Here is a 27999-nt window from a genome sequence, read left to right on the forward strand (position 1 = left end):
AGATCCGGAATGGTAGTCCGCTACAGTTCCCAAGATGCTTTGTACTCTAACCTGTTGAGAGTATGACGCAGTGAAAAGGTGACGTAATGTTTTTGTTAACGACAGATACGGCTCCAACTGAAGAATTGGAACATGAAATTGAGATACTTTTTTTTTTTTTTTTGCAAACTTTAAAGATAAAACTCAGAAAAAATGGTCTCCGATTATGACTGAGATACAGGGCTGTACAGATTGGTAAAATATATATATTTTTTTAAAGTGGCTTGTTATTTCAATTGTTTTCTAAGGTACTTCTTCACACTGGTCAACTAGTTCCAGTACACTTAGACTTTATTTTGTAATTTGTTTAATTAAAATTCTATATTTTGATTCGTTCGTATTAATTTTTCCACATAAACGTTTCTTTTTCTATGCGTAAAGATTTTTACAGCTGAAGTTGCATGAGGAAAAAAACGAAGTCGTACGTCAGCATAACGTGATGGAGACCTGGTCCTCCTGTATCCCACAATTCAGCGGGTTCCACAAACGGCAGCTCATCGGTTGAGGCGGGAAGAGAGGAAGAGCAAAACGTTGACACACCAAAAAGGAAGTTTTTGGGGAAGATGAGGCGGTGTGTTGGTGTGGACGCCGTGGGAAACTGACACTTGTTTGCTTTCTTTTACTATTGGCGAGAGTTTGACGGGAATGAGGAGTAAGAAAATTAAACCGAAAGTAGGGGGGAAGAGAAAGAAAGCAACACTGAATCATGGTAAGCGGACCTGCGCCGCGGTGTTTTTGTTTTGACAACGCCGGTGAACGGATAAGACTTATAACTTGCAGATCCGAGTAACCATCGGCATCACACACAGCGGTTATAAAACCCAGCCTACTATGCGTTCTTGAGTCCTTAACGGTTACCATTTTTCGCTAAAATTATCACCAAATCCCATTACACATGATGATTAAATAGCTATCACACAGCTCAGAGTCAAAACAATGTCTGATTCTAATGTATGAAATTAATGAAAACATAATGCTAAAACATATTTGTGAAATGTTATGCTTACCAAAAATAAACTAAAAATGCAATACATATAAAAAATACATGTAAATCCTTCCTGCACATTTCTCTGTGTTTGGGTTTCCTAGTCCAAAGACATGTTTGGTCCCTGTCTGTAAAATTGTCCATTGTAAATGAATAAATCTAAATGTCCCGTGCTGCTCAACAACTGTCAGAATTCATTCCTTCCTTGTAAATACAAAGAAAGAAATGCGTTGATTTTTTTTGGGCTGTTAAATAAATCTCATCAACGTTGAATTCTCATAGATCAGATGGTGTATCGCAGGGGATGTTTTATCATTTAGCTGATACTTTGTCCAAGCTGACTTATCTTAGATAATCAACGTTACACTGATGACCAATTTGCTTTCACAAGGGGGTTTTTGTAACATATCAGTTCAGCTGAAGGGATTCAACCCTGGGATCTTTCAACTGCAAGGTTACATTTCTAAACACTGTGCCAGCTACTGCCACCTGAACAGTTATTTTTATGTGTTTCATGCAAACAATTTTGTTATTTGTTTGTTTCCACTACAGTACCAGCTGTTATGTGTTATTTGTAAATTAACAGCTGGTACTGTAGAGATTAGTGCTGCTGCCTTTGGACACAAATGTAACAGTTTTGAATCCCACCTCCAACTGTTGTACCCTTGAGCAAGGGTAAATTGCTTCAGTAAAAAGCTCTATAAAAGGTCAAGAAATTGTAAATAGCTATGTCAGTAGCAAAATGGATGAACTGAAATGTAAAATGCATTACACAAAAAAATTACCTGTCTTGCATGCATAATGAATTGATTGTGTGATCATTCTGAATCCTGAACTGAATTGCAATGCATTTTTCACAGTTCCCAGTGATGTGATACCATCCACCAGTCTCCCTCCTCTTGTGGGGGGCCAGCTTAGGTGCTTCCTCAGGGTGACAGTGAGCCGGGTGTTGTGGATAATTTCAAAGCCACCCTTGACAGTGATAGTCAGGCTGCGGTGGTGGGGAGAGTCATCTGGTGGAACAAACTTTTTCCCACAGTCTGGACCAGAGCAGGGGGCAGTGAGGACCACAGCCCGCTATGCCATCCGCTGTGGGCCAAAGCAGTTTACCTCTTACCTCACAGGTAATGTTTGCAAGAGCCTTATTCAGAGGCAGTGTTCTTCAAATTCCATAGCATCATATTTATAGTTCACAGCATCATTTATTTACCATAATAGAACAGAATAAATTTCATCAGATGGTCTGAGCTGTTTTTGTGATGGTTTACAGATATGGGTACTTTGGTGCTGGAAGCTCTGACTAAACCAGACCATTTTCCTATTGGTCGGGTTCAGATTGCTGGGATTGCCCAACTGTCTTTGTCCCACTCCATCAGTGGCTTCTTCACCTTGGTCTCCCCAACATCTGAAAAGCTGGGAGAGGTGCAGGTACTAAATGCATAGTTTTTTTTTTCCTTATATTCAGATTTTGTTTTCATTTTCTCTCAAGTGCTCACATTTTTTTTTTATTTATGTAAATCTGTATTTTTTTATGTAAGTCAGTTGTTTTCAAAGAATTTGTATCTATCTGGGACTAATTAGGTACTAATAAACTTATTTTTTAAACTAATTCATTAAAAATAATTTTTAGTCTTTCCACGTATAATTTGGTTATAAACTCTGTGGTTGGTGAGAGCTGACGAAATGGCCTGAGATTGCTTGTTGCACTCGTCTTAATAAATGCTATCATGGTGTTGTACTTGTTACAGTCATACTATGATTTTTACACTAATTTCATCACTCTTGTTTTTATTTAGAATTAAAATATGCTGACACAGTTTGTGATTTTTTTTTTTTTTTACATCATTCCAGAGTTATAAGAACTTAAGTGTACTTAGCACTGCTCAGTTTGTCATATATGTAACAATTGGTATACAAAGAATTTCTTTGCAGTTTTTAAGTGCATATTTTCCTGCAGGTGTCACTTGCTCTCGAACCTCTGACAGATGCATATGACAGCAGCAATTCAGTTTCTACTACAGATATGAGCGTTAATGCAAGAGCACCAGAGGTGTGCCGTACATCTAAGCATGCATCCCATTCAGAACACTTTGTGGTACGCTCATCTTCACCTCATGTCTTGATCAGTGATGGAAAGAAGTCAAACGGAAGTAGCTTGCTGAACACACCAAGGTAGAATGTCTAACTAATTGAACTGCCCGTTTTCAAAAGAAAGTAAAGGAAACCTTAATCAGAACTATATGAAAATAATAATCTTTTGCACATGAAGACAAATGGGTCTCTTTTTTTGGCCATTGGATTTTCTAATGTGCAATATATATATTTTTTTCCTTTCAGGGGAAAAGACCATGTTTACTTCCAAACAACTGGTAGCAATGAGAAGGATGCCCTTTCATCTGAGATTAGATCAGAACAAGTTATGAGGAAGCCCAAACCCTCGTCAGGCAAATCCCCCCATGAAGAGTTGAGCCATGTTGCAGTTCAGGGTTTCAGTTCTTCCCCTCAAAGCCCTGATGCTGACTGTCAGAATTCCAAAGACATCCTCTCAGGTTAACCAGTATAGTTCCTGGCTGATTCTAGTGCACTGAAAGATTAGCACTACAGGTTTAAGGAATTTTCTTTGTTAACTAAAGTTAAATTTTTGTTATTGGTATATAATTTAATATAGGAGGAGCTCTGCTTAGCTATTTGCTCATTTCAAAATAACAGTTAAAAAGGTATAAAATGTTCTCTTCTGAATTTACATGCATCTGTTCTCTTTCAGTTCTGTTAGATCGAGGTAGTAAGCTTCGAAATGCCATGGTAGTGTCAGCACTGAAATCCACCCTCGATTCTGAAATGATCCTGAGGGACATTCCCCTCCCGGTGCCAAAGGACAACATCACTGCAATAACAGCTCTGTTTGTATTAAAGTTTACCCGTTTCTTTAACGTTTCTCTAGCTGTTAAGCACCATGTTTTTCTTTTTCAAGTGACTAAATTCTGAAAATGTTTCTTAATAATTACAGTTAATAGGTATTTAGATAAATAACTTGCAGATGATAAAATTTCTCATATCATAACGTGACAAAGTAGCTGTCTATTTTGTCCTGCTCTTGTACAGTGCTCTTCCGAACAATTAATGACTTAAACAATAAGTGTGGGGAAAACCCAGATAACTGCACAGGAGCGGAAAGATAAAAAAAAAAAAAATAAATAAAACTTCATGTTGGCAAATTGTCATTTTTGCTGGCAATTCTATCTATAGTAATTATGTTATAATTCTAAGGCCATCCGTGCACTCTTCGGGGAAGCTGTTGCAAGACCTCCTGCGTCCAGAGCCCAGCCTCATCTATCCTCAGGAGGACCAGCACTCCCCTGAGGAACCTAGTCACATTTGGGTCCCTGACACAGAGAAAAGGGCTATTGAGCTGCTCTTGGGCAGGTGATTCTTTTCTGGACTTCTACTTCAGTTAATGTGTCTTGTGCACAAAGAAGCTTCATGCAATAATAGCAAGATAAACACTACAATTTCTGTTGTTTGGCTTTTTTTTTTTTTTTTTTTTTTGTCTTATTCAGCCCGGATGGATTAGTGCTTCCATTCTGGGATGGAGAAGGTTCCCCTCCCGATCTTTCCTCTGGAGCCAGCAGTGTGTGCGGGAACAGTGAGTTGGGTGACCCACACTATGACCAGAGCCTCCTGGAGAAACTGTTCTATAGAGCCCCAGTAAGTACTTGGCTCTGTGATATCCATTACTGCCCCCTTGGACTGTAAATCTTATTGTGGAACTTTAATGTTTAAATTGTTCAATAAAATTTTTTGTTAATCAAACTTTTATATACACCCATTCCTCATATTACAGACAGTCTCCAGGTTACGAAAGTCCCACTTACATACAGTACATCCCATAGTTATGAACCAACCCTAGTAAAGCCTAAATTAATAATTCAAGTTGTTACATACAATGGTTCATAATAACAAATGGGCGCTACTTTGCAACACACATCAAAAAATTGCGGTTCATGGGAATGTGGGCCCAAGGTTAGGACAAAGGTTTAGTTCTGTCACGCATACGACCTCACTCCAAACGCCCGCACCTGCATGAAATCAGAGCAGTGGGGTATAAAGAAGCCGCACCTGCAGCCACAGTGCCTTTTTCATATTCTTTTAATCCCTTTTTGGAGACACTGTTTGATAATTTAGCTTATAGTTATGATGATACAAGGAAATAATGTTCATAAAATCACTTCCTATTTTCTCCTATTCCTTTTTTTTCCCCACTCTTGCAAAGTACATGGACACTATGCAGTTAAATGCACAGTGTAGAATACTAACAAAAGTTTGAGGCTAGATGTTATTTGGTCATTAGATTAAGGCTTTATTTATGCTAGTGTAAAAGTATTCGTTATAAAAGCTCAGTTATTTAGTAATTGTTTTTACACATTCATACTTCATTTCTACAAATTAGTAATTAATCAGTTTAATCAATTGTTTTGACTAAGGCAAATCTGAACTTATAGAGTCATTATATATTATATAGATTTTCATTGTGATAAATTAGGAAATATATATATACTGGGTCCTCTACTCAAGAACTTAACTAGGGCCCGGATTTGGATTGTTACTCAACGTTCATAAAGCAAATGTAATTCCGAATCCGCCAGAAAATCAGCTTCAGTTCTATAATTCAACTATTTGAAATTTTATATGTAGCTACTGATGTACTAGCAGCTGCAGAACTGTGGTATTGCCTAAGTGACTACACTTCAACAATCTCATGTTTGTATCTGTCCTTTGGTGACATGAACTTTTGATTGCATTGAATTGTACATCACTTTGGAGAAAAGCATCGCCTAAATTAATAAATTTCAGCAAATGGACAGCTGTGTGTTTCGGATGTGAACAAAGCAGCGCTCTCTCTATGAAAGAATAAATACTAAATACTTGTAAAGAGTATGAGCTATTTTAGCTCTCCTATGAGCTAAAAGTTCATTACTTTAAAATTTTGTAGTCAGTTTTGTGATCGAAGAAGCATAACCACTTTAACTGCTTGAAGGAATATCTGTCTCCATTCAGTTCCTGTATAAAAGAGAGGAGACAAGCATCCACCATTTGAATACTGCATGTATACAGGCAGTCCCCGGGTTACGAACGTCCAACTTACGTACAACCCATACTTACGAACCACCCTCTTGGTGACCAGAAGTTGATTTTTGTTCCCCTTAAGTATTAATCAAATGAAAACTTCATAATTGAACCTTTTAAAAATTTTAGTTATTGTATATACTGTGGTTCATAATAAGTTTCTTTAATGTTTCTGTGTGTACGTGCATGCAACACACACACTGTCCCTCTCTCTCTCTCTCTCTCTCTCTCTCTCTCTCTCTCTCTCTCTCTCTCTCTCTCTCTCCCCCTCTCTCTCTCTCTCTCTCTCTCTCTCTCTCTCTCTCTCTCTGAGAGCACTCAGCTACAAAAGACACTTCTTCCCAGTTGTGGAATCTCACTCCAGACAAAAACTGCCACCCCCGTGTTCTCAAACCTACCTCACTTTTTGCTCTTCAACTCCTGTTCCTCAACGTTCCCCAGTCCCATTCCACATCTCATTGATAACAAACGCCTGCCTCGTCCCTTGACCCCAATTTCGGATCCTAACCTGTGTTCAGTTTGCCGATCAACTGAACATCCGCCCATCCCGGACCATGAGAACATATCTAGCCTTTTAATTCTGAATAAAGGATCCTGCACTTGGGTTCAGCCTCCTCCCTATCCTCTGTTCATCATCACATTTTTTATCTCTTTTTATGTCTCTATCTATTATAAATACTGTAGTTGCATTTATTATTATTACATTTGCGTAATAATGTCTCTGTCTTGAAATGTCTTGGCACAAGCACTGCACAGAATAGCTGTTGCAGAAGTACAATGACAACGCAATGCAGTAAATACTTTTGTACTGAAAAAAATACGTCTGTTGTCTGAAAAAGGGGTACGTATGCTGTTATGCTGTTGTAGCCGTTTTTTGTTGAATGAGACCCCTGTTGTATAACAGCTGAGGATGTGTTGCATTTCAAGGCTAACTGATAACTAACTGATCCTTCAAAGTTCAGTCACCTAAAGACTATGTCTTAAATGTCAGTATTGGCACTTACAAGGTTATTCTTTTTTCCCCTCAGTTGCAGATGTTGGATACCAGTTCAAATGACTTTGTTGGTGAGAAAGACTCCAGGACCCCCGGAAAAAAGCAGAACAGTCCTTCTGGAAGGGAGGAAATGGCAGAGCATCCAAGAGAGTCTGATGGCAAGAACAGTGTTGGGTGAATTAATCTGTACCTCAAATCTTGATAAGTACTAGGAACTATTGATGTTTTACTCTGATTGTGTTTCTGGTCTCCATATCTGCTTTGATCTTGATTCTGCCTGTGTCCTTAATTTTTTACTTCAGTGTATTGTCTCCAACCTATGTTGTCAAATGGTGTAAAGTTTGTATTTTCTGTCAGTAGACTGGTCCAGGAAGATGCAATGCATAATTCAAAAACTGCCGTAGTGCCCAGTTTAAGTCTGGACCAGATTGCCATGCTGGGTCAGGTCAGAATGGTCAGAGTGCTGGTTCACACACTGAACATCCCCACAGAGACCCCACCTACGGGCAATCGACTCCACCCTCTACCAAGCTGGAAATGGTATGGCTCAAAATACTGACTTTTGTGAGTCTCTAACATGATTTTTACAGTACAATTATTTTAGCTGATGTTTTTCTCCAGAAAAAAACAACATTGAGCTGTTTACAATGATTTAACTATTTATACAGCTGAGTATTTTTTTCTGGAGCAATTTAAGGTAAGTACATTGCTCAAGAATACTATAGCAGGTAGGGGGATACAAACCTGGGTCCTTCAAGTACAAGGTGGCAGTTCTAACCATTACACTACCTGCCTGCTAACCTACAGTTGTAAAATTTTCTCTGTAAACATAAGTGATGTTATACCTGTCTTTGTCTTTTAGCACGTATTTTGTAGAGTATTCATTTCCTGTTGCTTCTGCTAAACATGATGGAGGTCCAATAACCATGACTAAAGAACTGACCAGACTAGCCTCTTCTAAAGCTGATGGAGGAGGCAAGTTCTGAATCCCTGCAATTGTGTAATACAAATATTTCCTATAATGAATGCAAAGGTTTTTGTTCATGCAAATTTTGTTCTTGGTATTGCAGTGGTGAGTTTTCAGCAGCATGGACTCTTCCAAGTTCAGTTTATTAGCACAACAATTGAGCATTGGTGGAACACAGAACTTACATTTACCATCTACTCCAGGAAAGGCTCTCAGAAAAAGGTTTGTAGGCAAGGCTCTTTTGGTTTTGGTACAACCAAAGTTCTTATGTTTTCTTGAAAATTAAATTCTGAGAAATCTATTTCAAAAACCATTTTATTCCATACACCGATCAGCCACACTATTAAAACCACTGATAGATGAAGTGAATAACATTGTCTCCTTACAATGGCACCTGTCAAGGAGTGGGATATATTAGGCAGCAAGTGAACAGTCAGTTCTTGAATTTGATGTGTTTGAAGCAGGAAAAATGGGCAAGCGTAAGGATCTGAGCTACTTTGACTAGGGCAAATTGGGTCAGAGCATCTCCAAAACGATAGGTTTTGTGGGGTGTCCCCAGTATGCAGTGGTTAGTACTTACCAAAAGTGGTCCAAGGAAGGACAATCGGTGAACTGGCAACAGGCTCATTGGCGCCTAAGGTTGACTGATGTGTGTGGGGAACAAAGGCTAGCTCGTCTCGTCCAATCCCACAGAAGAGCTACTGTAGCACAAATTGCTGAAAACCTTAATGCTGGCCATGATAGAAAGGTGTCAGAACACACAGTGCATCGCAGGTTTCTGCGTATGGGGCTGTATAGCTGCAGACCGGTCAGAGTGCCCATGCTGACTCCTGTCTACCGCCAAAAGTGCCGACAGTGGGCACGTGAGCATGAGACCTGGGCCATAGAGCAATGGAAGAAGGTGGCCTGGTCTGATGAATCACATTTTCTTTTAGATCATGTGGATGGCCGGGTACATGTGCGTCATTTACCTGGGGAAGAGATGGCAGCAAGATTCACTATTGGAAGAAGTCAAGCCGGCGGAGGCAGCATGATACTCTGGCCAATGTTCTGCTGGGAAACCTTGGGTCCCAGCATTCATGTGGATGTTACTTTGACACGTTCCACCTACCTAAAGATTGTTACAGACCACATACACACCTTCATGGCAACGGTATTCCCTGATGGCAGTGTCCCTGCCACACTCCAAAAAGTGTTCAGGAATGGTTTGAGGAACATGACAGAGTTCAAGGTGTTGACTTGCCCTCCAAATTCCCAAGCTCTCAGTCCGATTGAGCATCTGTGGGTATGCTGGAAAAACAAGTCCGATCCGTGTAGGCCCCACCTCACAACATCTAGGACTTACAGGATCTGCTGCTAATGTCTTGGTGCCAGATACCACAGAACTCCTTCGGAGGTCTTGTGGAGTCCATGCCTCGACAGATCAGAGCTCTTTGGCGGCACGATGGGGACCTACACAATATTAGGCAGACGGTTTTAATGTTTTGTCTGATCAGTGTATATCTACCTATATCTACCTGTATATCTATCAAGGATATGCCTGGAACTTTTAAGTTATGATTCCAAGACAGCCTCTTAATGTTCCGTGTTCACTATAGACCAGGGTTTATATTTTTAAGAATTTTGAAATGAGGTGCACATGATTATTCAGCTACAGGCTTGGAGGACTGAACCAGTAGTTTTTTCTAGCTCTTCATACTCAAGACAGAGTGGCTAAATAGTACTGACTCTGTTACCTAAAACAATGATGATTTATAGGTTATTGTGGGATGATAAATTTTGAATGGGGAAAAAATTACTTGTTATAACTGGCAGTTAGCATCACTGAAGGGAGTGTAGCCCATTCTTATATTTCTTCTGACAGAGATAAAGTTCTATCCAGTGTTTTTTTAAGTTACGCATGATGTATTTTCTGGTTTTTATTTATTTATTTTTTTTTTTTTATTAAATGTAAGCCACTACCCATTGGAAAAGCCATATTTCCTCTGCGCTCCATGCTACAAAGCAATCATTTGAGCAAAACCGCAATCCTGCCAGTGCTCGGCTTGGAGGGAGGTGTGGAGGTGGGACAGAAAATGCAAGACCTGGGTTCTCTCAAGGTAACGCCTGGTGATGCAAGATTGAGTGGTAGAAGGCCTTTCTGTTGCTGCTTTGACAGAAATTAAAATGTTTAAAAAGTGAATATATTTTGATTGTGGTTTTTTTCAAACATGTTTTCTTTGATATGTGTTTGTAGCATATTGCATATATACATGAGGTTATATTTCATATACACATTGTATTGGGTTAACCCTTGTTTGCCACTTTAATAATGATCTTCTCAACAGAACATTTTCTTTGTCTTTTCAAGGTGACACTTGAAATGGATGTGGGCAAAAAAAGTTTCCCATCTGTAAGTGGTTCCAAAGCCCCTTCTCAGCTTCCTCAACATCCCTCCAGCCCACATGAGAAGACTGCCTTATTATCTGATGACCTTAGCACTCCTGTGCAAAGTCTTAAGTTATACAACAGCAATGCCTCAGTTGGTTTTGTGAACAAGCAAAGAACAGATTTAATTCCTGTCCAGGACATGTTATGTCCCCCACCCCACTCCATTCTTCCTGTTGGTAAGCCCCTCCAGCAACCTGAAGAAAACAGTCTTTTGCTCCATGTCCTGCTTATGATACCAAATGGCAGGGATTTCAGCTGTGGGCCGGCCCAGACATACCTCATGTGTAAGCTGTTTGGAACTGATGAGTCCAGCAAGTCAGCAGTCAGCTGGGGCCAAACCTATCCAACTTTCAACTTTATACAGGTATTTAGCAGGTGTGGATTGTCTGAGACAGTATGTGACACAGGCTTGTCCTACTGGTTTGGACAGCAGCCCAATGAAATTCATCTACTCCTAACAGCCTTGATTTTAAGTATTAGTGTCTCAGCTAATAGCTGAATGCAGTAGTGCACATAGGGAACATAGTGCTTAGAGCCATAGATTTGTAATCTTATATAAATGATAAATCATTGTAAATGACCAGTTTTACAAATGTAACACTATACATTGCCTTAGACAAGGATGTCAGCTAAAGAGTAAAGAATTCATTTTAATGAACTGCTTGTCCTGGTCAAAGTTGCTTGTTTTGTCATTTTTGTGTGCTGTGAAAACTTTTTTTGGCTAGGTTTTAAAACTGAACATAAAATTGTTTTCATGCCGTTCCCATCTCTCTGTGATTTGCAGGTTGCCCCTGTGACCATGACCTCCAGGCTGTTGGAACGGATGAAGAACAATGTGATGGTGATTGAGGTGTGGCAGAAAAGAAGCACTTTTTGGCAGGATCGGCTCCTGGGATTGGTCAAGCTGCCCCTCCACCAGTTCTACGTCTGTTTCAGGTGAGTGGAAGGATCCATTTCCACAGCCGCAGAAGTTGTAAGCACTTTTCTGGTACCTTGAACACTTTTCTTCACAAAATGAATAAGGTCCAGAAAATTATTTTTTATTAGGTATAATTGCATCAGGATGGATGACTGCTCTACTCTCCATATTAGAGGGATTAAGCCCATCTAAGCTTAATGAAAATTCTCACTTTATACTAAATTGTCTTTTTTTCAGAGACCCCAAGATATCCCATCTGCTGTTACGGGCACAGTACCCTGTTGTAGGGGTGGACAGCTACATGCCTGTGGTGGATGTTTCCTCAGGCAGCAGCCACGGACACCTACAGGTCCTTCTGGCTATGGGCCTCGCAGAACAGATAGCCTCCCTGCAGCAACTGAGGGGCAAGGACCTCATTTTCATGTCTCAACCCATAAGACCACTCCATTTGTTGGACCCAGGATCACTCCCAGAACCAATGGTGTGATCTCATTTTTAGTACTTGATAAATTCTGATGAACCAAGATACAATTTTAAATCTGAAACATTTCACACTTTAAACATTTTACGTTTATTTATTTAGCAGACGATTTTCTCCAAAGTGACTTCCAGTAGATACTATGTAGTGTTATCAGCCCACACAGCTTATTCACCAAGGTGGCTTACACTGCTAGATACATTACTTACAATGGGTCACTTATCCATACATTTTTTCCATATTCCATATGTCTTCAGGTCTAACATTTTGTACTGTTATTTTAACATCATCCTGTAATAAGTGAGTTAGAGATGTATGGTGAACAACTGTAGTTCTGTCATAGACAGTGATGTAAATAAGCCTGATGGGCTCTTGGTTCTCCCCATAGGTCAACATGGGGCATTCAGAAGTTATGACAGAGCACATGTTCCAGTTTCGGGTGGAAAGGGTGAAGGGGCTTGTGCCACTGCAGTCCACGGTGTGGGGGGAGGCTGACTGCTATGTTCAGTACACTTTCCCAGCCTGGGACCAGGGCAGAGCACATAAGGTGGACCCTCATTCCCCAGAGAAGAGTAAGATACTCGTACTACATTATACTCCTCGCGAATGTTAATGTGGTGGTGTTTTAATTTGTACTGTTTTTATTTTTTTTCATTTATATACCCATCCATTTTCAGAAACCATTTATCCAAACGGGTGGTGCCCTTATGAGAAAAGTGTACATGGATGGATACAGAACCATATACAGCACCCACATGTTCAGTTAGAAATGGTAAAACTGCACATGTTGTAGAAGTTTTACATCCCTGCCTCCAACTTTCCAAAGGTGCGGACCTCATACAGTTTCGTACAGCCACCACATTGTGTGTCCCCGACCCTGTCTTCAACCATAGTGAGACTCATGCTCTACTGACACCTGTTGGGGTCCCTATCCAGAGGCTGTTGCTCCATTCCTTTTCTGGCCATGGCACCGATGCGAGACCTGGTATCCAGTTCGAGGTTTGGTGTAGGTGAGGGGTAACACAGAAGCAAATCTAATTTCTCAGTTTTTGCCCTGATAGGGTTGCATGGTTCTTTACTTGGTTTTGAAGTTCCTTAATTTATCACTTGATTTGAAATGCAGTTTATTGTCTTAAAACTTATTACATTTTTTTTTTTTGTTTTGTTTTAATCGTTTTACTTTTCTTCACTGAGTCTTGGTTACCTTGTTATCTTTTATCAAGCTTTAGTGTTCCTTTTCAGGTATTACTATCCCAGTGTTCGGGACCAGTTGGTAGCTAAAGGGCTGCTGCCCCTGTCCAAACTGTGTGCCATGGTCACTATGCAGGGTGAAGGGCAGATTGGCCCCCAGGTCTTCTCCCTTCCTCTTGTGCCCAGAACTGAGAGCTCCCCTGGCTATCAGCCACAGCCTTCAGGTAGAATACCTGTTTCTACCATGTAGTTGTATCCACATAACAGCCTATCTTATGTATAGATTAGAAATAGTATAGTAGATATATATATAGATTATAGATTATATATATCTACTTATTAGCTACTTCCTTCAGACAGTCTAGCTGACACATGGGGGTTGATGGTAGTATCAATGATTTTGACAGCATTAGCAAAAATGTTACCTCAAAATTGTGTTTCATGTCACTGATTTTTAACTGTACATCCTCTCAGGATTGATTGATGTCTCTGTCCACTACAAGCATCGATCAGTTAGAACAAAAGATGTGCGATATGGGCCTGTGGCTCTTCAGGTTGTGATGCTAGCCATCCATATTCACAGAGCAGCAGGACTTCAGGCAGCAATGCGGTAAGACCAGTGATATTACACCATTCTTGAGTTTATCTGTTACTCAATAAAAGACATGTTAAGATACTGACCTGACATCAGACTATAATGTGTTTTCTGTCACCTTCAGGGCAATGGCAAGACATGACAGCAGGTTTCAGTACTACTCTAATGTAGGAGTCAACTCATACATTGTTGTGGAGCTCTCCTTCCTCCCAGAGAGTGAGAGGAGAAGCACACGAGTAGTGGCACAGTCCTTCTGCCCTGAGTTTGAGCACCACATGGAGATCCCATGCAGCCTGCTTACTCATAGGGTTCAAGGAGAGACCTGCAGCCTTGCTGAACTGCTTGATGGTGGCACCGCCATCTTCACCGTGTACCACCAAGAAAGCCACAAGGGTGAGAAATGGAATGGATGGTGACACTGACTGGGGTTTTCTATTTAATTCCTGAAATGTACCACAAGATGCTCCTTTTACATTCTCCATTTCCTCTCCGGCAGTGGATCGTCCAGCACCCAGTGACACTGTTTTAGGGACAGTGAAAGTCCAGCTGACAGACCTTGTACACAAAAGCACAGGTAAGATGACTACAAATTTGTTCTTAATCTATTAGCTTTGGTGTACTGACACCTACTGAGACACATCTGTATTATTTTTACTTTTTTCTTTCAACCTAGTTTCACCCACAGCTTTCAGAAACAACTCAGTCCACACCCATTATCGGCTATACTCTTCCTGGACGGAGTTTAAAAAAAAAAAAGAATACACAAGCATTCATGAACAAAAATGTTTTTTTGCTCATACGTTTTTTTCTATTGTGACAGATTTTGCTGTATTATTGCACAGTGGTTTCAACATATGTTAAACCAGACATTAGTCTTAGGTTTACTCGTAAATGTTTAAGAACTAACATAGAACTAACTAGAAGCGTCTTTCACATTTCAAGCTGTAACCACACAGTATTTGAGTATACCCACCCAACAAGACTGATTTCACATAACAAAGGCAGTGTAGTGTCCCATATTCTTCAGTAGCATCAAGTTTCACTCATTATAACAAATGACCCATGACTAAATTACAGTTAAATCACAGCTTGCCACTTTGTTTCTTGTTAACCTTATTAGAAATACTAAAAATCGATCAAGTGGTCATCCATTTAGAATAGAGGTTTTTCAGGGTGGAGCTGTAGCTTTCCTTGGTCATGATAATAGTGTCTCAATGCTTTTGATGAACTTACAGGCACAGTGCTAAACCCACAGCCTCATACAACCTAGGAAGTGCACTACTCATCATAAGGTTCCCACAGCATTAATCCCACAGCAACACATGAAGACCTAGCTTTGACTGAAAGACCAAGGGTGATTTCCTTAGGAAAGCTAATAGCTGCACTGTGATGTTCTGCTTAGCACATGACTGATGGCTTCTAAGCTTGTTAATATGTACTTGCCATATATATACCTGTCAGCTAACTGTCAGATGTGCTGTGAAAGTTGAAAGAGATTATGCTGTTCTCAAAGTTTAGTACTTTTTCTGACACATAACATAAATGATGCTTAAATTGTTCTTAAATGTATCACTGTGGAACTGCCATTGCTGTGTTTCAGGAATTTCTGGCTGGTTCCCACTTTATTGGCCCCAGAGTTCAGAGATGTTTAATTTGCACCATAGTCCAATTGGGGGACTACAGTTGTCAATAAACTTTGCACATCATTCGGACAGAGAATGGGTAATAAGCTCTGCCAGAGATCTGGGCTGGGAGGTGGATGGAGAGGAGCAGGAAAAGGAAGAAGAAGGCCTTTGTAGTGATAGGGAACAGACTGTGTCTGTGGCCGTGTCTATACCCAGGTTGTGGGTGCCCCTGCACTGCCTGCAACTGCCTGGTCAAGTCGGTCTGGAACGGTCCACCTACTGCTACTTCCGGTACAAACTGTACGACATGGATGCCTTCTGCTCCCCACTAAAACATCCATCCCTGAAGGAGGAACACAGAGAGGGGTATGCTATAGCAACAATGGCATTTAGGAGCTACCAGACAGTGGAGCTGAGGAGCACCCCACCTCTGCACTGGTATCTGCTGGAGGAAACTCTGGAGATACAGGTGTGGGTAGCTTTCGGGAAACACAAGAGGCCTCGCCCACATGACACAGACAGACTGGTGGGCTCAGCCTATGTGGACCTCTCTTCACTGGCCAAGAGAGGGCAGCAGAAGTTGACCCTCACAGGTGGGTGGCATTTTGAAAGCTGCAAAAAGGCTGATTGGAAATTTGGGGTTCAGTCCCTCAGTGACATGCCACAAGTGATATTTTGTGTAAGTGGTTACAATCCCATTAAGGTTAAATACATATTGACAGTATTTTTCCAAGTTGCAAGTTACTTTGGACAGAAGTGTATTTTGTTAGATCCCTTGCTGTAGAAAGAATTATGTAGCAATATCAGTCTGTTTTTTGATACCCTACAACATACACTATTTTTCTTTTACTTGAAGAAAATGAATCCTTGGCAAATGTTTTTTTTCTCTCTCTCTTTCTCTTTAATGCAATACAAATCTATCCTGAGTCTGGTACTGCTGTTATATCAATAATCATAGTTAATCATCAGGGATTTTATTTGCTTAACCCAGAATATTACTCAATGCACACTACTGTGTTGACTGTGCACCGCCACACACTCTACCTTCATGGGTGTGCATTGCTGGTTCTTGGAGGGCCACATGGCACATTCGTGTCAGTTCAGTCTCACTTGTTGATTGATTTATTGAAGCATTTACATACCTAGTTACCTCACTTGCTATATAGGAATAAATTAAATAACTTTTGCATCAAATTGGTATTTGTTGCCAAAGTTTGATTCAGCTAAGAGATACCATAAGTGTGGCTTGGAGCTGTAGAGGCAGTATGGTATGGGAGATGAAACTGACAATATGTGATATCTCTTGGTTTGCAGGGGTGTATCCACTTTTCAAATGCTCTGCCCCTGACCTCTCTGGAGCTGCCCTAAGGGTGCATATTACCATGACCCATAACATGGGCACTTCGCTCTTTTGTGAGCCAGGTCCTGTCATTGAGAGTGAAGGTGAGCACAACATTTCCGGATTAGAGGACACAGAGGAGGACGATCACCCTCATGCAGTCTTGTCAGACACACCAAACAGACTTCAGAAACAGATATCCATGTGTTCTGAAATTCCTCAATCTCAGAAGGCAGAGCTGAATGCAGGAAACACCTTTGCTGTGTGTATTACTGTGGAGAGAGCTATGCATCTAAGCCTTAAAGGTAAACCCTTTGGCTGAAATCCTTACAGTCAGTGCAGATCACTTGTTCATATTTGTTGCTGTATGTAATTTTTTTCAATAGTTTTACATGTAACATTTCCCCTGATGCACCTTGCAGGAAACCCTCTAGTAGAGAGCAATGGGGCAATCCCCAGCTGCTGCGTGTTGTATTCCACCACTGATTCCTCAAATCCCATTATGACACCTGTAGTGCAGGACAGTGACTGCCCTGTGTGGGACCATCAGCAGGAGAGCAGGTCAGCAGTCCTCAGACACTGGAAATTTTGTGTCATTTGCTGTCCGTCATCATTTTCTGCACTGTCACATGCTTGTAAAAATCTAGTCTAATCATTTCCAAAGCCAATGGAACCATATTAAATTTTATGTTGCTCAGTGGATTTGAAAACTCAGGCCCTGCAGGATGTACTGCTACATGTACTTAAAGCTGATACAAAAAAGTATGATTTCCAAATTTACTTAGGGTTTCCTAGACATTAAGCACAAAAATAAAACTGATGAATCCTTTCCAAAACTTGAGTTAACATCAGGGTTATTATGAGTGTATGGATTTTGAAATATGCAAAAACAAGACGTTAAATTGGGAGTGCCGAATAAAATTATTTGACTGCATTACAGAAGAAATTCCTCTAATTCACTATCATTCTCATTGCAGGCTTTCAAAGCAGCTTCTTCTGGATCCACAACAGACTTTGGTTTTCAAAGTTTGGCACAAAGGAGGTACTGCAACAACTTCAAATCTTCACTACTTTTTTTAAAACATGACTACACTCTTGGTTTGGTGACATGAATGCTTAATGAACCTGACATTGTTAGACTGTAATTTTTTTGTTCCAAGATCTCGCATTGTGTCTTTTGGGTAGATGTGGAGCGGGTGATTGGGTTTGCCTCTGTGGATCTCTCCCCTCTCCTTGTGGGATTCCAGTCTGTGTGTGGCTGGTACAACATCACTGACTTCAATGGGCAGTGCCAGGGGCAGCTCAAGGTGTCAGTTTCACCCCTGGAGGACATACAAGACCTGCAGGCTTTGAGGAAGAAAGCGAACGATGAGGACCCAAAGGATTCTGCTGTGAGTATCCATCAAAACAATATACGCCTAAAACTGTTCCTAAAGCGTCACAGTCTTTAAAAGACAGGTATATGTAGATGGTATTTCCTTCCGTTATTAAATATTGTAACGTTTGCATTGAATTAGCAACTTTCACCAAAATGTTCTATCGCAGGTCCTGTTCCAGCCCTCAGCAGTGTATCACACCTCAGCCATGTACAACACTTTCCCCACCCACATCAGCCGCTACCCAGAGCAGAGGATCATTTCCTCTCCTGACCAACAGGAAGCATTGTTCTCTGGAAGGTAAATTTATTTATGAATGAAAATGAAAATCTTAGTTCTAAAAATGTTTACAAAATTTTGATACAGCTGCTAGTCTACCACTCAGCTGTAAACATGTATCTGTGGTAATGAAAAATGTTTTATACCCACTTGCATGATGCACCCTGAACATGTATAGTCAGTGCTTCTTTTAATGAACAACTTGGTTCTACATGAAGTTATCAAAAAAGTTATCATAAAGTAAAAATAACTTAAAGCTTGTATGCATTGTCTAAAATAGTGTGTGATCTTAGTTTACTTATTTGGTCTTTATTTAAAAAAATTGAAGCCCATGGAAAAAAGTAAGCCAGGATCCCTTTCCTGATTCACAGACAAAATAGACAAAAATGTATTAGTTCTTGCAATGTTCATTATTTGTTTCCTCTGAAAATGGTATCAGGTTTTATCATTGGTTGTGTAAGTGATGTCACCAGTTGTTTTAGATAACTGGAGATGACGCCGCGCATGGCGACTTCGGTAGAGTGCTCCTACGTGCTTTGTTTATTTGTTTTTATGTTTATTATTATTTGTGCCACTGACCCTCTCAAATACACGAGAGATGAATTGCTGGACATATGGACTCTCACTCCGAGTGATTTGATCCCCAACCTCATTAACCCGACGCAGTTTTTGAGCATTCTAGTCGGCGCGGCTGCTACATTCTACAGCAACCGACAGAAAACACTGAAGGGGGGTAAGCGAGCCGGCAAGTTGGTAAGGCTCTGCAATCGGGGAATTCGTTCCCCGCTCCCTGCTCTACACCTCGCTAACCTTTGCTCACTAAAGAATAAGATGGACGAACTACAACTGCTCATCAAAACCAACAAGGACTTATCGCAATCTGCTGCATTTTGCTTCATGGAGACATGGCTATCCGACCTAACGCCGGACAATGCGGTCCACCTACCTGGCTTTCAGATTTACCGCGGAGATCGTATATCAGCGCAAATGGGAAAGTCTAAAGGCGGTGGAGTTTGCTTTTATGTAAACGAGGATTGGTGCACTGATGTTTCAGTTTTAAAAACAGTGTGCGAGCCCTCTCTGGAAACACTATTCATAAACTGCAAACTCATCTATTCACCACAGGAGTTTTCATCCTTCATTCTGATTAATGTCTATATTCTACCACAAGCCTATGTGAGTGAATCACTTGATCTGCTTTGCACCCATATTCAAGGCATGGAGCAGCACCACCCGGACTCGCTCCTCATCATTTTGGGTGACTTCAACAGAGCAAAACTAAATGATGAACACCCAAAATTCAGGCAGCAATTAAGTACCCAACAAGAGGGAAGAACATTCTGGACCGCTGCTACACGGTCTTAAAGGATGCCTACCACTCTGTTCCCCGTGCTGCACTCGGCTACTCAGACCACTGTCTGGTTCACCTAATCCCCACATACAAACATAAACTTAAATCTGCCAAACTTAAAATCACTACAGTGAAGAAATGGACAGATGAAGCCAAGTTGGTTCTGCAGGACTGCTTTGATTGCACCAATTGGAGCGTATTTGAAGCAGCAGCTGACAACCTGGACGAACTCACTGATGTTGTTACTACTTACATAAGTTTTTGTGAAGACACATGCATCCCGACCACCACTCGCAGAAAATTCAACGACGACAAACCGTGGTTTACTGCTAAACTGAGACAGCTACGGAAGGACAAAGGGGCAACTTATAGGAGTGGAGACAGGTCATTATACAACAAAGTCAGAAACATGCTAACTAAAGAGATCAAAACTGCTAAACGACGCTATTTTGAGAAGCTGAAACAATCAATCTCAGCTAACGATCCGGCGTCAGCACGGAGAGGCATACAAGTCCCCACCAGCTTCAAAGCACGATTCCCTCACTCAGATAACACCCAACAATTGACTGAAGACCTGAACATTTTCTAATGCAGATTTGAGGGGCCCATTAACCAGCCATCAACACCGCTCCCCCAGTCTCCACCCAGCCACCATTCCTCCCATCCAACTTTGACGATCTGTGAAGATGATTTAAGGCGTCTGTTCAGAAGATTAAAGACAAGAAAGGCCCCCAGCCCTGATCAGGTGTCTCCCTCCTGCCTGAAAAGCTATGCGAGCCAGCTAGCCCTCATCTTTACCCAGATCTTCAATAGATCGTTGGAACTAAGCATGGTCCCATCGTGCTTCAGGCACTTTCTTTGTGGTGCAGACACAACAACCTGGAACTTAATGCCAGTAAGACAGTGGAGATGACAGTTGACTTTAAGAAAGTACCTTCTCCTCTGCCACCACTCACTATCCAAGGTTGTACTGTGTCCAGCACTGATTCCTTCAAGTTCCTTGGCACTTCCATCTGCAAAGACTTGAAGTGGGAGAAGAACATCACTACCATAACAAAGAAAGCCCAGCAGAGGATGTACTTTCTCCGCCAACTAAGGAAGCACAACCTGCCGAAGGAACTGCTGTGCCAATTCTACAGGGCCACCATTGAATCAATACTTTGTTCATCAATCATTGTCTGGTTTGGCTCTGCCACCAAATCGGACAAACGCCGCCTTCACAGACTGGTTAAGTCAGCAGAGTGCATCACCGGGACTAACCTGCCCTCCCTCCAGGACCTGTACATATTCCGTGTCAGGAAACGGGCTGAGAAAATCGTAGGGGACCCCTCACCCCCCCGCTTACTGTCTGTTTACCCTACTTCCTTCGAGCGGGTGATACAGACTAATCAAAACCAGAACTACCAGACACCAAAACAGCTTTCTCCCAGCAGCCATAAAGATTCTAAACACCCTCCTATAACCTCAGTCTACACTGCACTTTTTACTACTGCTGTACCCTACTTGTTCAACATCACACCCATGTGCAGCATGTTCTTCAGATCTTTTGTGCAACTTCATGTGTAATATGTTTCCTTATATCTTTTGTGCAATATCATATCCATGTGCATTAAGTTTCTTTATATCTTTTGAGTAACATCATACCCATGTGCAGTATGTTCTCTAAATAACTGACAATCACTGCACTATAATGTCACTTTATGATACAGGTCAACACGTACTTTTTTGCTTGGTCATTTAGTTGTATTATGTTTGCATGGTTTTATGTTCTGTCTGCATTATACTCTGTTCTTGTCTGCTGCATTATCGATAATCATGTTTGTATTAGTCTATGTCTAGTTCAGTATGTGCATATGTAGCCTGTATGTGTGAATGTGCACTGTAGGTTTGCTCTAAACTGGAAACAAATTCCTTCTATGCTCAGGTATACTTGGCCAGTAAAGCTGATTCTGATTCTGAATGTTGTAGAGTCAGTGTCCACCTTTGGTGACTTATGCTTCATCTCAAAAGGAGTGTTGCCTTTTGTCACTATGATTGAGTCCACCCAGTTGCTGGTCATTCTCTTATTTCTTCAGCTTTCCTAGGCATTATGCCCTGATATCACCAAACTCTTTGATCTCTTATTGATCCAGAATTTTTAACTTTTATTGACCAATGTTGTAGGTCCAGTGTTGTCGACCGCCATGAAGAGCATGTTTCTGAGGTTCGCATGTACCACCAAAACCTGTCTGAGGGACAGGTGCTGCCCCATGGCTGCAGTGCTGAGGATACCCTCCCTTCCAGCTCTGCATTGTTGTCAGCACTCAGGTACGCCACTGTGACAGAAAGCATATCATTCATTTATCAGTCAAAAAGCTAACTGTTTGCCCAAGACTGTTAAGGTCCGAATTTCATTCAGAAATTCCATGAGATTCTACCTCTACCTGAAAATTTTGCAGTATTCAACAGTCTTCTAGCTCAGAGAGACTAGAGGAATCTTAACTGGTCTACCACTGTAGATTCCTACTGCTCGTAACTCTGATCTCCCCTTGAAAATTGGACAAGTTGGCTTCTGGGAATTGATTTCAAAAGGGGTGTTGAGCATATATTTACATACAGATCAGATCGAAAGTTTTAACCATCTAAGAAATAACTAATATGAACTTGCCTTCCTCAGCCTCCGGGGATGAAACTTCAAGTTCGTTCACAAAATTTACTCCAGTGCGTGGTTACAGGATATTTTCAAGGATATTTAATATTTACATTTGTTAATTTTGCAGAGATTTCGCTCCAAAGCAATTTATAGTGACTACTATGTAGTGTTTCATGCCGGGTGACTTACAATGTTGTATACATTGCAGTACACTACGGGCAATTTAGTCACCCATTCACTTGAAACATTTGTCTTGTGGGCTGTGGGAAGAAACAAGAGCATCCAGATGAAACCCATTTGAATATGGGGAGAACATGCATGCAAACTCCATACAGTCTGAGTGGGGATCAAACCCACATACTTTTGCTCTGTCTATGTGCTGTCAGATAGCAATGCTACTTGCAGCATTACTGTTACTGGAATGGCATTCATTCAACTGTCCAAGAGTTCTTTAGCAAATATTTAGGTTTACTTGAGACTTTCATGTCTGCAGCTATGTTTCTTTCTCTTAATGTAATGCATAAATTCTACTTTTGCTGAGATGTACGTCGCTTTGGACAAAAGCGTCTGCTAAATGAATAAATATAAATGTAATCTTTTTTTTTTTTTTTTTCCCCCTTCTGTATTCTCAAACCACAGGCCAAATTCTGTTTTTGGGGAAGTTGGTTTTTAGTGACAGCTGGTAGCGCAGTGGTTAGAGCTGCTGCCTTTGGTCACAGGTTCAATCCTGACCTCCAGCTGTAGTACCCTTGAGCAAGGTACTTAGCCTAAATTGCTCCAGTAAAATTACCCAGCTGTATAAATGGGTGAATAATTGTAAGCTTTGTTTTTGGTACTTCGAATATGGATGGCAGGAAGAACCTGAGCGAGTTGGATGATATCCAGAAGTACTTTAGCCGCAAGCTGTCTGCACCAGTGCTTTCAGGCATGTTGGAAGAAGATCAAAGTTCCTGGCTGGAAGGGCACATAGAGTCCCAAGCAAATGCTGCACAGCTCTTGCTGAAGTCAGACTTCCTGGTGGGGGAAGTCAGAAGCCTATATATGGGTAAGTTACTTTCACAGTAGAAGAGCAGTTGTGATGTTCACCAAAATGATGCTCATTAAATGGGTACTCAGATTATTAATGTTGTTTCATTAGTAAATGTTGAATTAATACTAATTCATTTCTATACACCAGACCCTCATGCTATAATTCAATGTTTAAACAATTTTTTTAAACATAGGTTTTGTCTTAGCAATTTTTTCCCCAACATTTCAATACTGAATAATTCTCTTCCTCACAAGTATAATTCAAAATGGATGAAAAATCATTGAGTTAAGGAGAAATATTGAAAAATCTTTAATATCCTATATTGCCTTACTTCAGGTATTCAGGGAAACTATCCACAGACATCAAAGAGTGTTTTCAGTGACCCTATCCAAAGTGAAGACAAGGCCCTACCCACAGCAGAGAGCAAAACTACCCAGGTTCTCAACTGTCAAACCCTAACCGAGCATCTGAAAGACAGAGATTCTCCTTCCCCATCTGTTCCAGAGAATTATGAAGTTGATAGTGAATTGTTCATGGATGATGAAGGCAAGAGTAAAGGATCTCATAATGAAGGTGTAGAGGAAGACGAGGAAGAGTATGAGGAGACTGTGATTGAACCCAGAACACTTAATGAGGTCGCTTCAGTGACAGACAAAACTAGCCCCTGGACAAGTGTTATTTCTGAACCAGACTTGACTTCCCTAGAAAGCCTGGAAGAGTCAGAGGAAGCACCTGCAAAGGACTGCCCACAGGGTGAACCCTGCTCACCTGGTACTGAGGAGGACCAGGAACTCAAAATACTTGAACATGAAGCCCCACAGGTTAGCCAGCTCAATCAGTCTACTGACAAAAAAGCACAGAGTTTGTTAGCTGAAGAAGCTTCCAAGTCAGCATCTCTCTGTCTACCTGACCAGCCATCAGGTGATAATTGGACTGTTGACAAGGCTGTTCTGGGCCAAGATGAAGATTCTGAGGAAGACTTTCCAAAGTCACATGTGTCAGAAAGTATCTTGGATATGACTGCCAATCATTCAGAAATTGCTTGCTCTCCCAGAGAAGACAAGGGGATTCAGCTGTATCCTTAAGTTTGTACTCTGACCACCCTTTCTGACTTTTCTTTATCTAGTTTTTGCAGCACAGTGTCGTTACTGAAGATGAGACCATTGTCTTTTCATCGCATATTATTCAGTACATTGTACCAAATCACCTTCCCCTCTTGTACGTGTGAGCCTACAGGCTTCAAAGGTGTTGGTATTTCTTAATATAATGTTCACAGCCTTGATCGTGTGGGGATCCCAAATTTCTTCCTTCCAGTCCATAACCTGGAGGCTTCCATGAGGGCCCTGCATCTGGCTCCAGTTTTCCCAACTGCTCATCCAACTGCAGTAAGTATGACCAACAGCTCCAGAGGCTCTGTATAGACCTAAAACCATTTTTTTCATAATGTTCAGCGTACAGTAGGAAAGTCTAAAATGGCCATCATGTTTGTTTGAAAATTTTATTGTACTTCATACAAACTAAAGTTCAGAATTTATACTCATACTGGAAACTGAAATCTTTATAGTTGACACATCAGAGGTGGTCCTGAAAAATATTTTCAAAATGAAAAAAAAAAGTTTAACTTTCCTATAATAAAACTGACACAGGACAGAACCTGAAGATTTGATAATGTTCAGGAAAATGTGATGGTACATGTAAAGTGTTATAGTACTTTCAGAAGAGGGCAATAATGACTGTGCCCTGGCCACAGTGTCCAGAAAAATCTTAAATTTCATGCTCCTTATTACCTCAGCTGCAGATCTATGCAGTGTATATATTATAATAAATGCCAAGAAAATAGATTATGTAGATACTTGCTGAAACATTTCTATAAAATGCTCAGTTTGACTTACACCCTCAAGTTATTCACTTGTTGATGAAATTGAACTCAAGCATTTATTGCTAGAGACCAATGTATAAACATCTTGTATAGTCTATAAATTTGCAAAACCCAGTTGCCATCCATCCCTCTATTTTTATTGCACTGACCCAAGGACCCAGAGTGCAAGTCTAGGTCACCGTGTACTTTTTTGCGTAAGCTCAGGGTATGAGGACAGTGCCCAATGGCTGAGAAAGGTATTGCCCTCATCAGAGGTGATATCTGATGCCAAACAGGCCAGCCAGCATGTATCATGGAACAAACTAAAGGAGGGCTGGCTCAGAGTAGGACACCTGGCACTTCTGCCAGACTTCCCAAGGGCCAAAATTTCTACCACCCCCCCATGCCAAGCATGTCACAATATAACCACATGACAAAGAGCAGGACAGTTGCAACCTTTGTCACAGGGATAGTGAAGCATCACAGCATTTATCCTCTCGCGTGTTTATTCAGTGCCAAGCTGCTTTGTCACAAGGCAAACTTGAACCATTACATGAAAGGTGTTCTGCTTGTAAAGCTCCTGGTACCTAGTATACTGACATGTTGTATTACAATTGTTCAAGTTGCACATTTTAAATATACATTTTTCAGTTTATTTTTAGTTTTATTTTTTCTTCATGTTTCTGTTTTGTAAAATTTCTCTGGAACAGAAGCAACCATGCACAGCTGTTAGCTGGCAGTTAAATTCACTCACAATAGAAACAGGAGTGTAGGATTACCTTAATTCACCTCACTTTCAGGATTTTTACAGCCTGTGTCTGGTTTTCCTAAGTGTCAATAACCAGTAACAAGATGACAATAATTTTTATAAGCATACTGAATAAACTAGTCAATGTTAAGCATTGAAGTTTGTAGAGAGAAGGTATTTTATTTTCACTTTTAAAATTATTTTTGATTTTAATTGAAATTTACAAAAATGTTAAAATTAAATGCTTTTTTTATTATAGCAATGTAAAAGATTTTTTACAGAAACTAATCTCTACTTGAATCTGTTGATAATATTTTATTATCCGTACAATCCAGAAGCTGGAGAACATTTGTCATGTTTATGGGATGAATCAGTCAGCAGTCACAATTAAAGAGTACAACCGAAGGCATTTTTATTTTAATTTCATTGGCATTTCACGTGCATTTTAATTTTAATGAAGTTTGAACTTTAAAAATGTGTTATTGTGATGGACTGGCATCCAACCTATGGTATACCTTGCTTGTCATCCCATATTTCCAAGGTTGACTCCAAACAACCTCTATTTTCATTTATTTTTTAATGATAAAATTTCTCTAAGGATTTTACACAAGCTAATGCATGAATAAATGGTGGGCCACCCGACTACCTGCATTGCTTTTATTAATTGAGCGGGGGGGCAATAACTTTGGAGTTACAAACAATGAAGTTATCAACAGTCTTCCTGACCCTATTCTGTAAATTGAGGAGCCAGTGTAGTTCAACCATAGTAGTACTTTCTACCCTAAATACAGGCTGTAGCGAGGTTGATTTTATTTTTTACGTGTTTTATTAACATATAGGTTTTTTTAAATAACAGATGTATTATATAGTTTACTTTCTGCTGTATCTCCTGATCCTCTCCACAAATATCTATTTATGGAAATTGGAAGGGTGGTGGTGTGAGCATGTGCTGTATACGATTTCAGGAACTGTAGTGGGTGGAGACAGGAGTCCTCTAGTTGTTTATCATAGTGTGTGCACGGGGGTCAAAAAGGGTGTCGGAAAAACCAGTTGCAACTGGTTGTATATATTCCAAATTCCAACATCCAGACATCTCTGATAGGATTACTTCACTGCAGGGTCACGGGTCATGGGCAGAGGGTTTGTCTGGTTCTCAATTCAAGGAGGAAACCGACCGTTCATGCACACATCTGTAATTACTGAACATTGAAAATCCATATAAGATTTTATAACCTTTCTTTTGTTGAAGCATATGCTTTGTAATTGAAGCAAAACGCAAAAATTTATAGCAACTCCACATACTGTAAGTAGCTTGTTCCTTGGAAGACTAATTTTATATTCAAAATCACTTTTCTTAGAAATAAAATTTCATTTGATTTCCCTGCAAGCCACTATAAATACAGAAGATTCTGACTTCTGTATTTAAGTATTAAAGTAAATGTCATGAGCGTCATCATTTAAAATATTGCTGTAGCTCTGGTTAACATTTTATAATATAAATTTAATTTTTTTTATTTGCTGTCTGAAAAACTAGGATGGTCTGTTGTCCAAAGTGATGTATCTAACTATTGAAAAAGTTTTGTCTTTCATACATCCATAAAATGAAAGCTGATTAAATTATATCAGTACCTTAGGGAAGCAGTAATTCTACTGATTCTGTCACAGATGCGTTTGTCATTTCAGACACAAAGACCGGATCAGCCAGGATTACCTTTTCGAAGAGCTCCACGACCAAGGCTCAATATGTCTTCTACAAACAACGAGGAAACAAAGAGAATTGCAAAGATATTTGCATCTCATTTTCCAGATGATAAATAGTCTTGGTGGTTTTTACACCTTGAAAAATTATGTGATTGAATCATTGCTGTTTAGGCTGCAATGTAAATGTATAAATAATGTATGTAATTATACTCTGAAGGTCATGTACAGTAATGTAAGCAATGTAGATCATGAGATTTTAATAATTCTGACTTTGTAATGCATTTATGATTTGCAGTGTTTTTATTAATAAATTTTTTGTTTTGTAATTCTCAGAATTC

General features: G+C 40.3%; 1 protein-coding gene across 5 annotated transcripts; it reads left to right on the forward strand.

Annotated features, from left to right (window-relative positions):
• Positions 1–94: 94 nt before the first annotated feature.
• c2cd3 (C2 domain containing 3 centriole elongation regulator) lies at positions 95–27986 on the forward strand. Of its 5 annotated transcripts, none has more exons than XM_029255311.1 (34): positions 95–234; positions 421–748; positions 1885–2148; positions 2295–2452; positions 2982–3196; positions 3362–3573; positions 3789–3924; positions 4292–4447; positions 4582–4729; positions 7177–7316; positions 7500–7682; positions 8005–8117; positions 8213–8331; positions 10065–10208; positions 10460–10903; positions 11324–11475; positions 11696–11939; positions 12325–12508; positions 12763–12946; positions 13179–13351; positions 13602–13737; positions 13847–14115; positions 14219–14296; positions 15323–15940; positions 16662–16991; positions 17109–17247; positions 17664–17728; positions 17872–18077; positions 18232–18362; positions 21856–21999; positions 23179–23369; positions 23691–24429; positions 24631–24739; positions 27626–27986. In XM_029255311.1, exons 2-34 carry the CDS (start codon positions 685–687, stop codon positions 27776–27778), a joined length of 6741 nt encoding a protein of 2246 aa, XP_029111144.1. In that variant the 5' UTR covers positions 95–234; positions 421–684; the 3' UTR covers positions 27779–27986. The 5 variants fall into 5 exon arrangements, with proteins under 5 accessions (XP_029111144.1, XP_029111147.1, XP_029111146.1 ...); XM_029255314.1 differs by having other exon boundaries at positions 27644–27986; XM_029255313.1 differs by having other exon boundaries at positions 7503–7682.
• Positions 27987–27999: the final 13 nt, after the last annotated feature.

Source organism: Scleropages formosus, chromosome 10 (genome assembly GCF_900964775.1).
Source record: "Scleropages formosus chromosome 10, fSclFor1.1, whole genome shotgun sequence".
Taxonomy (NCBI): Eukaryota; Metazoa; Chordata; class Actinopteri; order Osteoglossiformes; family Osteoglossidae; genus Scleropages; species Scleropages formosus.